Source organism: Dromiciops gliroides, chromosome 4 (assembly GCF_019393635.1).
Source record: "Dromiciops gliroides isolate mDroGli1 chromosome 4, mDroGli1.pri, whole genome shotgun sequence".
NCBI lineage: Eukaryota > Metazoa > Chordata > Mammalia > Microbiotheria > Microbiotheriidae > Dromiciops > Dromiciops gliroides.
In genome coordinates, this window is record NC_057864.1 from 365716022 (window position 1) to 365729263 (window position 13242).

The following is a 13242-nucleotide window of genomic DNA, read 5'->3' on the forward strand; positions in this document are numbered from 1 at the left end:
TTCAATCCAGTGATACAGGCTTCCTGACTATTTCCCAAATGAGACACTCCATATCTTGGCTCTAGGCATTTTCTCTGGCTCTCCTATTTATTCTTTTTGTTCGGGGGGGGGGGGCAATGAGTGTTAAGTGACTTGCCCAGGGTCACACAGCTAGTAAGTGTCAAGTGTCTGAGGCTGGATTTGAACTCAGGTCCTCCTGAATCCAGGGCTGATACTTTATCCACTGTGCCACCTAGCTGCCTCTATTTATTCTTTTTAAATGGTTTTCTTTTTTCTTTTATTTAAAAACTTTATTTTTACAATTACTTCAATAGTAACCCAGGTTCAAGGTGACAAGGGCCTGCACTAGACTTTGGCAACAGATGGAATGTGTGATAGTGAGAAGTCCAGGATGACTCCCAGGTTGTGAGGAATTAGGGACCTAAGGGACTGGAAGGATGATGTTGCCTTACACAGTAATAGGGAAGGTAGGAAGAAGAGAACTATGAGAGAGCTATTTTTGTTGTTTGCTTTTCATTGTATCTCCCATTGCTTAGTACAGTGACTGGCACATAATAAATATTTAACAAATGCTAGTTGACTGACTAATGGTGTCACAGAAAACTAGATGAGAAACTATTCAGGGGAGGAGGTGATAGGGACAGTGTCAAAGCCTGCAGGGAGAGGTCAAGAAGGATAAGGATTAAGGAAAGGTCATTAGACTCAGTAATTAAGACATTTTTTGTAATTTTCAGGAGACCGGTTTCAGTTGAATATGAGGTTGAAAACCAGACTGCCGAGGTTTTAGAAGAGAGTAAGAAGAAAGGAAGTGGGAGGCTGTAGATGGCTTTCTACAAGCCACAAAAGGGAAAAGGGATGTAGGATGGCAGCTAGCGGGATAATTAGGTCAAATTAGAGCTTTTTAAGGACTAGCAAGACATGAACATGTTTCCAAGCAGCAGGGAAATAGCCAATATTTAGGGAGAGAATGAAGATCTACTGACTTAGCAATGAGCCATAGTTGCAATATTCCAAGTCTGAGTCTAGTTGGCTAGTAGTAAACTGTCTTTTGCTAAAACTTTGTATTTATATAGTATCCATCTCTAAGGGACATAGTACAACTGTAAGCATAACATCATACGTCCTTTAAGAATTTCTCATTTTTTAGATCCTAGTTGAATTTATTTGCCAGACTTTGTCTTCTTCTCCTGTGATAGCCTTTAAGAAATTAGGTTCATTTCTATACTGTGACGTAGCATCAAAAGTAGTTTTTTGGGGGTCTTTGTACAGAGTAGGAGCTATAAATTTTTATGAGTTGAAAGGAATGAAATTAAAGAAACATAATTTGCAGTTGCAAGTGTATATAAGTAGCGAGTCAGCATGGTGAAGTGCATAGAAATCTGGCCCCAAAAGTCAGGAAGACTTGGGTTCCAGTCCTGACTCTGATAGCCACTGGTAACATGACCCTGGACAAGTCACTTCACTTCAAATGCACCTATAATGGTAGATGGAGTTTCCTTATCTGACAGTTTTCTATACCCAGTGAAATGATTGATCCAATCCCTGTTCCCTATACTTAGTAAAACTGATATTGGACAAGTCATTTTACTTCTCAGGGCCTCAGTTTCCTTACCTATAAAATGAGAGAATTGGGCTACTAAGCAACTAATGTTGCTCACAACTCAAGATCTATGAACTGTAGAGTTTAGGACTCGAGTCAAAGAGAGAATTTTTTGGAGTCAGTTATGAAACAAATGTCAAACTAATCTGTGGACTTAAATAACCTCTAACCTACTATCCTTTTCTAAGTTTGTTATACTTAAGTTTACTTCATTTGATCCCATATCATTATCCTTTTTGCTTCCTATTCTGTTTTATAGTAAAAGAGAGCAATTTGAAACCCAGAAGCAGAGCTGCCATGGATATAGTTCTTTATCTGTGTACACAAGGTGACTTTTTGGATGCTCAAGGATCTACAGGAAGTTGGCAGTGCAGTATTTAAAAATAATATAACTATGGGGCAGCTAGGTGGCACAGTGGATAAAGTATCGGCCCTGGATTCAGAAGGACCTGAGTTCAAATCCAGCCTTAGACACATGACATTTACTAGCTGTGTGACCCTGGGCAAGTCACTTAGCCTTCATTGCTCCACAAAAATAAAATAAAAAATGTTTTAAAAAAAATAATAATATACCCAGGAGACAGGCTAGGTTTGACACCTAAGCTCAACCTACTATCTAGTGTATTTGACTCATGGTGCTTCCCACACCACTACCTGATTTGATGCATAGAAATGTTGGGAAAATAGGGAGGAGATGTGTGAAGACATTAGAAATCACATACAAATACTCCAATAACAATACCTTACTAAGAAATAAATATATTTTAAATTTAAGTGCCCAAAAGGCTGATTGTTTTACCTTATTCTAAGTAGATAAACTTATGCATAAAAAGAAAGGACATTCATTTTTCTCCTCAGTTTTCCTTTGTGTTTTTCCTAATAATGATTTCTTGCTTTAAAATAGATTGTGAGGTTTTTCTTGTTATTTTATGTTAGTCAATTTGACTAAGTTCCATTAATAAAGTGTTTGTAAAATTGTTTTTACCAAAAAGCAGGATGAACTTACAATATAGTAACTGTAGTTTTCCCCTGTGGGCTTAGATAGATTATTTTAATCCACATTTGCCTGTAAGATTGTTCTTCTATATTTTTACATCAAATAGGGGAAAAAAACAGGGTAGGCTCTGGGTTAAGAGTCTAATGGGTATTTTTTTTTTTAATCTAGAGTCATAGCTGCCTGCATAAATAATCACCTCAGGCCACCACTCATTTTCATTGAGCCTTAAGAATAACTTCTCACAGACCATAGGGAGAATCTGTTTTCTAGAACATACAAAGGGCTTTGAGATCCCAGCACCAAGCCTCCTTTAGCACAGAAACAACATAACACATTTTAGGCATTAATGGCAGCTCTGCAGACTTATCTGCTTGGCATTCATCCCTTTGCCGTTATTTTACATCCTGTGCTGTACTAAAGAAACGTATAAAGAAGTATGAAGCCAAATGGAGTAAGAATCACAATTGACTTATGTGTATTTTTTCACTTATAGAGCATTCAGATTACCCTGTTTAAGGTGTGAAAATAGTTCAAACCTATTTCCTTTGCTGAAATTTAATATTCAGGCTCTTAGAAAAGTTCAATAAATCATACTATGCAAATAGACAGTTTTGGAGGGGAGGAGCATATGCCCAGAACTGTAAAAATGCTTAAATGAAAATGTTCTTACATATATGTACACAGATTTTTCTTTATACTTAACTTTACACTAATACTTTAATCCAAATTCCATTTGAATCCACCCTGTAGTCTCTGCCACATATTAAAACCAAAACATGGAGAAATTTTTTCCCATATAATCCAAGATGAAATTTTCTATAATCAGATGCCAGTTTATCCTGTTACAATGAAATTTACTTAACAACTGGCTTTTGTTTCTGGGGAGCATTTTTAAATTTTTTTTAATTATAAAAGTATTTTATTATTTTCCAGTTACATGTAGAGAGATAAGAGTTCTAGTTTCAAATTTTTCCCCCTCCCTCAGCCCTCCCCAACACAGCAAGTAATCTGATATAGGTTATGTATATACAATCACATTAAACATATTTCTGCATTAGTCATGCTGTGAAAGAAGAATCAGAGCAAAAAGAGAAAATGTCAGAAAAGAAAAACAACAGCACCAAAAACAAAGAAATAGTATGGTTCAATCTGCATCCATATTCCACAGTTCTTTTTTTTTTTTTTCTGGACTTGGAGAGCGTTTTCCATCATGAGTCCTTTGGAACTATCTTGTACCATTGTATTGCTGAGAAGAATCAAGTCTATCACAATTGATCAACACATAATGATGATACTGTGTACAATGTTCTCCTGGTTCTGCTCATCTCACTCAGGATCGTTTCATGCAAGTCCTTTCAGGTTTCTCTGGAATCTGCCTGCTCATTGTTTCTTACAGTACAATAGTATTCCATTACATTCATATACCACAACTTGTTCAGCCACTCCTCTGGGGTGCATTTTTATTTATTTATTTATTTATTCATTCATTCATTCATTCATTCATCATTCATTTATTTTTTATGGGGCAATGAGGGTTAAGTGACTTGCCCAAGGTCACACAGCTAGTAAGTGTAATGTGTCTGAGGTCTCATTTGAACTCAGGTCCTCCTGAATCCAGGGCCAGTGCTTTATCCACAGAGCCACCTAGCTGCCCCCTGGGGGTACATTTTTTTTTTTTGTGAGGCAATTGGGGTTGACTTGCCCAGGGTCACAGAGCTGGTAAGTGTTAAGTGTCTGAGGCCAGATCTGAACTCAGGTCCTCCTGAATCCAGGGCCAGTGCTCCATCCACTGTGCCACCTAGCTGCCCCTGGGGGTGCATTTTTTATGGGAAAGATGTTGAATCTGACTTATCAATCAGAATAATTCTATTCTATCACTCTATCAGTCAAAAAAACAGTAGCCCATTTTCTTGTGTCATATGAATTACCAAAAGGGCCAGATATTCTTAAATTGAAAAGAGGCATGAAAATTAGGGAGGAGGAGAGAAGTGTCAAAATATATCATCTGGTTTATATAAATCAAAGATGAGCATTCTGTTCTATGAGTTCTCCTTTCTATGTGAGATGAAAGATAGACCCTACTAGACAGATGTAGTGAATAGTCTGAAAAATTTGAGCTGGTTCTGTCTTTCTAGTTGTGGCTCTGGTTCAAAAGATTAGTGTAGGAGGAATACAAAATATGACCAACACAACTCTTAACAGGGAAAGGTGAAAATGGAGTTGATCTGCAGTGATGGAGCACACGGAACAAGTGTGGTTAGAAAAAATTCAGAAAAGAGGAAATGTCAAAGTTTATTGTGTTGCAGGCAAAACAATACACATTTTAGAGGAATTGAGTACTCTCATATTCTGGTTAGTTTCTGGATCTTTATCATCTATGTTATGACAGGCATTGCTTATGACCATTGAAAAATACTGCATTTCTTCAGATAAATGCTGATCTCTTAGCAAAACCTGAGAGAAATATGGGGAGTATTTTTCAAATTATTCTACGTCTATCTATGTTTGTGCTCTGTGCTCTTGTTGATGTTTGACTTTTTTTTTCACCCTTTGAAGTGTATTTTCTTTTCACCATTCATTGTACCTTAAATAAAAGATCATAAGAGTTTTAGAACTAAAAAAGATCTGAGTTCTTTTAGTACAGCTGACACATTGCATAGATGAGGAAACTGAGGACCATAAATGTTAAATCATTTGCTCAAGGTAACACAGGAGAAAGAGCTAGAACTAAAAAGAATGTTTAGGTCAGTGTTCTTTATATTACAGTAAGTGGTGGCCTTCTTCTGGGAGACTTATTTTTGAAAAATAAAGGCCTATACATTCAATTTTTTCACATGTACCTTGGGGAGGAAATAAGAGCAACACAATGATGCTTGCTTCAAATAAAATGAACACTCTGCTCTTATTACATTCTGGATGAGAAATAATCACAAAACCGAATATTTGGGGACATTTGATTTCAATTATATTGAAGTGAAGTGAATTTATTATAGATCATTAGTTATTCCCAGTGTTTCAGAAACAAATTGGAATCAAATTCTGGTGAAATCAATTTATTCCGTATGATCTGTGTGGTCTTAGAGTGTGTGTGTGTGTGTGTGTGTGTGTGTGTCTATCTGTCTGTCTGTCTGTCTGTCTGTCTGTCTGTCTGACTGCCTGCCTGCCTGCCTGCCTGTATATCTCTGTGTGTCTGTGTCTTGCTGGGTCTGTCTTGATTTCAGTGACTAATTTATTATGTGTTTGTCTACCAATCAGGTATAGGAGCAGAGCCAAGTTCACAGCAGGCTCAGCGCCGGTCAGCTGTCTTCCTCTCCTTTAAATCACCGATTCCATGTCTGCCCCTGCGTTGGGAACAGCAAAGCAAACTTCTTCCAACTGTGGCTGGAATTCCTGCCAGTAAAGTTTCCAAATGGAGCACAGATGAGGTGCACTTTTATTTCTTTGGAGATTGTGAGGGGAGGGGGAGAAAGGGGAGAAAAGAGGAGAAATGAATGTTGATCCGTGTTTTATTTTCCTCTAAGACCATAGATGGCCCCTCACTTTTCCTCAGTGGGGAACAAAGAGGTCTCAGGATATGTAACTAGAACCATTATATTTAATATTTTGAGTTAGTAACATTGAAATTCTTAGTTGTGAACTTGAACATTTGATGTGATTTTTTTTGGGGGGCAGGTGTCAGAATTTATACAGAGCTTACCTGGATGTGAAGAACATGGCAAGGTGTTCAAGGATGAGGTACGTATTCTACTCAATTCTAGCAGGTGGTTTAATGCATTTAGAATGCTGAAATGCTGTGGTAAGTGGTTGGGAATAGAGGAGGATGGGAATCTGGGTAATAGGATTGTAAATTGCTAAGTTAACTTTAATTCCCTAAATGAGTAGGAGTTAATGAACTTATATAAATTTCTTAAATTAGGATTGTTAAATCCTATTATATTAGCTCAGCGGTGTAGTAATAGGCACATGATAAAAACGTTAATGGAATGTATTTGTATGGTATATGGCACAATGTAAGAGCTAATTTAAGTTTGAGGGTGTGTCGTTTTGTTTGTGACTGTTTAAAAATGTATATATATATACATATCATATGTGTGTAAATACATACATATATATGTGGAGAGAGTAAGAGTGGGGTTTTTTTACGCCTCCTTTTTTCTGAATATATTCATATTCCCAGCCCTTCCCTACACAGTGAACTATCCATTCTAACAAAGGGGGAGGAGGAAATCTTTGAGTCATCTACCCAGGAGTGTGTTTTAGAGAGATAGATATAAACACTGTAGTTCTTTGTTCTTTTCTTTCATCCAGATCATTGTAATCACACCTAAGTCTAGTCAGTTCATAATTGTAAGCCTATTTGCTTCCTTCCACTTTACAAAACTTCTAAGGTTAAAGTGATACCAGGGTAATCTATTTGATACCTGTCACTAACTAAAACCAATTTTCATAAATTTTCTAAGAATTAACAGGTACTGAGAAGTATTTCAGTTTGACTCTATTTTCTCTTCACAATATTTTTAAAAATACTATTAAAATCTAATTCACTGTCATTATAACATTCATTCAGAATTCAGTGACTTCTAAGAAGTAGTCTTATGTTTCTCAGTAACATTTGATACCACAAAAATCTGAGCTTTTATCCTCTTTTTGAAAGATGTTTTATATACATTGTTCTCACACCCAGAAGAGCATTATGGCAGAGAGGATAAGGAAGATAACCTTGGATTTAGGAAGGCTTGGGTTCAAGTGCTGCTTCTGATACATAGTTGCTGGGGCAAGTCATTAAACCTCTCAGTGTTTCCACATCAGCTCTTCAAATCTAAAAGTTCTGAGCAGGTTCCCTTCTACTTTGATGAAGGAGTTTCCTCACTGGGCTTTCCCTATGCCAGTAAAATCACAGGTCATATCCAAAAAACCCTGTGTAGCCACACACTGAATTAATATCTATGAAGAGTGATTTCATAATGGTCTGTAAGTGTATTGAAGATTAGAATAATAAACAGAGTGGTCTCTAAGGTTCCCTTCTAAGGCTGATTCTATGATCCTGGAGTCTTGATGACAACAAAATTAATAAGGTTCTTCCTGGTCTTTAAATAAAGCATGCACATGCACAAATACACACAAAATACACTTTGTTTGCTTTTTTACTCTACTATCCCATCAACATGTTATATTTTCCCACTTCCATTTATGCCAAAGTTCACTTACTGTTTCTCCTTCACTAATTCCTCAAACCATTAATTCCATGAATCCATTAATTCCTCAAACCCTCATAATTTAGTTTCTAATTTGATGTTGCCATAAAACTCTCCTAAAGTCACCACTGTTTTCCTGATCGCTAAATTCCGTTATTTCTTTGCCATCTTCATTCTCCTTGACTGTTCTTTAGCATTTTTTGCTGTAAACCAGAAATGTATGTGTGTGGGTGTGGGTGTGAGGGGGAGATGCACAACATTCCAGAGTGGGGCCTGGACCAGTTTAAAATATAATTCAGAAATAGTTAACAAAATAAATAAATGTGCAGTAAAACATAGATAATATTAATTTGCAGTATTCTAAGTCAGTATGTGGCCTACAAGGATCCTTAAGTCCTATATAGTGGCCCCCATTTCTATTTTAGTTTTATATCACTGCCCTAAACCATCCCTTCCTAGTTTATTCTCATCTTCCTTAACTTTTGTGATATTATTCTCATCTAATTCTCCTATCTCTATAAACATTTGTGATTATCTCCTTAAATTATTTCTCTTTCTTCTTTCTCCTAAGTGCAGATTTTCTCCAATACATTGTCCTTGTTCTTCTCTCCATGTATCCTCTTTCTTGGTAATTTCATCTTCACCCCTGAATTTAGTTATCTCTATGTAGATCACTCTCAGATTTGTATCTCCTTCTTCAGCCTCTTCTCCAAATTTATTTCCTTGTTTTCAATGCCTATTGGACATCACCACCTAAATGTCCCCCTGACACCTCGACTCTAGCATGCCTTAAATAGAACTAAGCACCTGCCCTCATCCTAACATTCTTTCTGTTGATGTCACTACCATTATCTCTGGCTCAAAACCTAGGAGTCCTTTTTAACTTCTTCCTCAACAGACCCCACAGCCAGTCAATGACAAGTCCTTTTGGTTCTTCCCCCCAAAATATCTCTTATTTGTGTGCCTTCCTTTCCAGTATCATTTACATGACCAAGCTACATAAGTAAAAGGTCATCACCAATCACCTATGTCGCTTGGTTGTTCCTCAGACAACAGACTCAATCTCTCAATAAGATTATATTCACAGCATCAGGACCTCTTGACTTTACTTTGAGTGCTTCTTATTCTCATGTCAAAATAGGACCCTGTGCATTTAGTTTTGGACCTACAATGTCCAGTTATCAGGAGTAAGTTGTTACTTTAGATGTAGGTCTCAACCTCATATGGGGTCTGATAACTGAATGTGGGCATCATAAAAAAAATTGGCAACAGTAAAAAGTTATGTATACCTATTTTATATACCTGTATACGTGGGGTCACGTAAAAATTTCTCACGCAAAGAGGAGTTACAATTGGAAAAAGTTTTAAAAGCCCTTCTCCAAACGAGGATTCTTTAATATTTTTCTCTTTGTGGATTGCTTAGTGAAACCAATGAACCTCCTCAGAATACTATTGTTAAATGAACAAAATACCTAGGATTACAAAGGAAACAAATTTATTACAATGCACTTACCAGAAAACCCCAACAAAACCTTTTTTAAAAAACAAGCTCAGGGGGCAGCTAGATGGCGCAGTGGATAGAGCACCGGCCCTGGAGTCAGGAGTTCCTGAGTTCAAATCCAGCCTCAGACACTTAACACTTACGAGCTGTGTGACCCTGGGCAAGTCACTTAACCCCAATTGCCTCACTAAAAACAAAACAAAACAAAAACCACAAGTTCATAGATTAGGATGGAACACTATTGTGCTGTAAGAAATGATGAGCAAGCAGGATGCTATCATTAGGACTTAAGAAAAATGCAAACCATCTACAGAGCAAGAACTGGTGGTATCTGAATACAGATTGAAGTATATATTTTTTTGTTTTGTTAGTTCCTCTTTCTAAAATTTTTTTTGTCTGTTTTCTTTCACAACCTAACTAATGTGGAAATGTTTTGCATGACTAAACATGTATAACTTATATTGAATTGCTTGAGTTCTTAAGAGGGGGTGGGGGGGCGGTTAGGTGGCACAGTGGATAAAGCACCAGCCCTGGATTCAGGAGGACCTGAGTTCAAATGTGGCCTCAGACACTTGACACTTACTAGCTGTGTGACCCTGGGCAAATCACTTAACCCCCATTGCCCTGAAAAAAAAAAGGGGGGGGGGAGGGAGGAAGAGAATTTGAAACACAAAGTTTTAAAAATCGATGTGAAAATTTCTTCATACATGTAACTTGGGGAAAATTCTAAATGAATGAATGAATGAATGAATGAACAAATGAACAAATGAATGAACGAATGAATAAATAAATTTGGTGGGGTTCAAGCTCATAGACTCTAGTTTGAGAACCCTGGCTCTAGAGGAAGACTGATGGAAGTTTGGAAGGGGGGAACGTTTGGATTCTAAAGAACCACCCAAGGAGCAGTATTTAAAGGGTTCTCACATAGAAGTAAGGTGGGAGTTGTTCAGTTTGGTCTCAGAAGTAACAGCCCAAAGCAGTGAGTGGAAGTTGCAAAGAAACAAATGTTGGCACCAAAAAAGAGAAAACTTTCCTTTTTAGAAGTTAGAGCTGTCACAGGAAGTATTAGGTTCCCCTTTTTAGAAGTCTTTAAGAAAAAGCTAATTATCAGGTATACAGTAACAGGATTCTTTGGGGGGTGGGGCGTAGGTTGGACTGGATGGTCACGGAGGCGTCCCTTACCTTTAAAATTCTGTGATTCTGTGACTTCCTTGACATTTCCCACCTGGAAGTATTAGATTAATTCATGTTTGATGGTATTTTTTTTTACTTTCTTTTAGCAAATTGATGGAGAAGCATTTCTGCTTATGACTCAAACAGACATTGTTAAAATTATGAGTATTAAGCTGGGACCAGCTCTAAAAATCTTCAACTCCATCTTGATGTTCAAAGCTGCAGAGAAGAACTCACATAATGAACTTTGAGGACAACAAAAGCCACATTGCATCCCTTTTCTGCTTTAAAGCTCATGTCTTATTCAAAGCACAAGGACTGTTGTAGCTGTTAAGTAAGAATTCTTCAAAAGTCAAAAATCAGTGCTGCCGGATTATTTATATTCATCGAGAGACAATATACATGAATTATTATGGAAGTGCTTGGGTTTTTATTAAGGTACTGTAACAAATATCATCTTTTAGTTCTATTCATTGAGCTAAATTTACCTTTGTAAACCTTTTTGAGGCTTCAGAGAAAAAAAAAGACCACCATTGTTGATTATTTATGGTATCGTAAGATGGGGGGAGGGGGGATTATGAACTTTCTGCATTTTGTAAACATTGTTGAATTATCTTTCATGTACACTGTTTCTTTTTCAATATTTGCAGAAACCTTTTTATACAATCAAAATAAAATGAACTTTAAACCCAGTTATAGCCAAAATCTGGCTACCAGTTTAGCCAGTTGGGACTGTTATAACTATTGTTAATTTTGTGCCATATTTTGAATTGCAACATTGATGCTGAGTATAACTTTGCAAGTCATGAAATTGCCTACTTGCTTGTAATAATTCATTGGGGCTGAACAGTTGTAAAAATTAATTTTTTAAGTAAATCAGTGTTTTTACTTTTGCACGACTTAAGAAATGTTAAGCAAATTGCTTTTTCACCAGCGTCTTTACTGTATTTACCAAAAGACCAGTATATGAAAGACTGAAATTGAAAAAAAAATAATAAAACTTTACCTAATGTATTTGAATGGCATCAGTCTAATACTCCACTCTAGTACCCCAGGGGTTTGTAGGAGTCAACTGTTATCAAAGAGTAAATGAAGTTCTAGTAAGGAGACACTTTTTAAAAGGATCTTCAGGTTTTTCCATGAGACTTTTAAGCTTTTCTGAGTCATTTATATAACCATGGTGCTTAAAGGAGAAGAAGGTCGTAGTCCTTGGGAGGGATCTACCATCCTTTGAAAAAGACCTGTGTATCTCCCTTCTTTCAATAATCCTCCACACCAAGAGGATTCCTTCAGGATCAGCTGAGGAGAGAGAGGGAGAGAGGGAGGGAGGGAGGAAGGATACGAATAGATTTGGCTAGAAAGGGAAGGTATATGGAAGAAACACTGATGGTGTCATCTATTGGACATGTTCAGGAAATCAGGAAGATGACTTTCCAAAGCAATTATTCGGATACACGTAATAAAATGCCCTTCTTTTTGGAAGGACTGTTTTTTTTCTACAAAGCTCTTTGCCAGGTGTTAAGACATTGCACTCAATATATAATGGTACAGAACAGATGCACTTTAAGTGAGAATACTCAACTACCTATAAACCGAGAGCTGGTGTAGTGTTTTATTTTATGAGAATGCACTTCGCTGGAAGAGGATGAACAGCTTCATCAGCTTTCCACGGCAGTTTCTAATTCCTTGGAATGAAAAGTTGTTCAAAGTACATTTTTGTTTGAGATATAATGTAGCTTTGTAGCATGCTGTCTTAACTCTGGGGAACTTCTACCTCTCTCCTTAGTTGGTCTTATAGCTTCTAGTGTAGAATTTGCTTGGATATCTCCAGCTCTGCTAATATAGTACTTCCTTTGAAGACTTCTGAGGGGGGTCTCTTAGCAGCCCTTTTCATCTGCCATAATACAAGGTAAAACAGGGTCAGTGAAATAGCCTGCAGTACCCCATTCATTTCCTTGCATGGATTTGCATTAATGACTTTTTAAAAAAAAACATTTTGTTCAGAATTTGTACATTCAAATTACACTTGTTATATCTTCTGACATGAAATAAAATCTGAATTGGAGACGCCTTTTCACATTTGTATGGTTTTTAAGAGAGGTTGTCGCAGCAGGAGCACACTGCAGAGATGGATAGATGCCTGGGTCCCAAATCTAAAACTATGCCCAGCTGTCTGTCAGGCTTCCTTTACTTTCTGATGTGCCATTCTTCTCTAATCATAGGCAATGGAAATGTATCCACCTGGGGGCCTCTCTCTCGGGCTTAAAGACATTTCCAGAACGTCTTCTTATTCCAAGGTTTTTCATTTATTCTGACCAGTGTTTTCTGTCTCCTCTAACTCATCAAGGTGGCACATGCGATTAATTCCATACATCCCCTTAGCAGTGCTACAGGATTTGAGATGTCTCAAGAAAGCAGGCAGGGGGAGAGGAAACAGAGACACTTCACCTCCTTCAGGATCCATTTTGATGCAGTTTTTCAGAGAGGAAACGTTACCAGGAAGCACCAAGCACCAGAGAGAAATTAGATGAGTCAAACTCAGCCACAAAAGCAGACTGGCATTTCCATACCTTTGCTGTGGCCTTCAGTTGTTATATTATATGCTGCAGCTTCTCTCATATCTCTGCTGCCACCTTCATCTCTTTGGATAGGGATATTAGGCCCCAGCTCAAAAGAATGAAGGGCTTCCCAGACAGAGCACTGGCCTCAAACATGAAGAATCCCCTGCTCTGGAACGTTTCGTGCTGGTTAAAAAGGTAAACTGGGGAAAGACGAT

The 13242-nt window shown here is 37.4% G+C and overlaps 1 protein-coding gene across 4 annotated transcripts in view; it reads left to right on the forward strand.

The window, feature by feature from the left end:
• Positions 1-12521, forward strand: part of L3MBTL3 (L3MBTL histone methyl-lysine binding protein 3) — a 165896-nt gene extending 153375 nt beyond the window's left edge. For all 4 annotated transcript variants that reach the window (XM_043964205.1, XM_043964209.1, XM_043964206.1 and 1 more), the window contains exons 22-24: positions 5853-6022; positions 6270-6332; positions 10574-12521. In XM_043964205.1, coding sequence (XP_043820140.1) covers positions 5853-6022; positions 6270-6332; positions 10574-10717 — 377 coding nt within the window. In that variant the 3' untranslated portion in view covers positions 10718-12521. The remainder of the gene's footprint in view (positions 1-5852; positions 6023-6269; positions 6333-10573) is intronic.
• Positions 12522-13242: the final 721 nt, after the last annotated feature.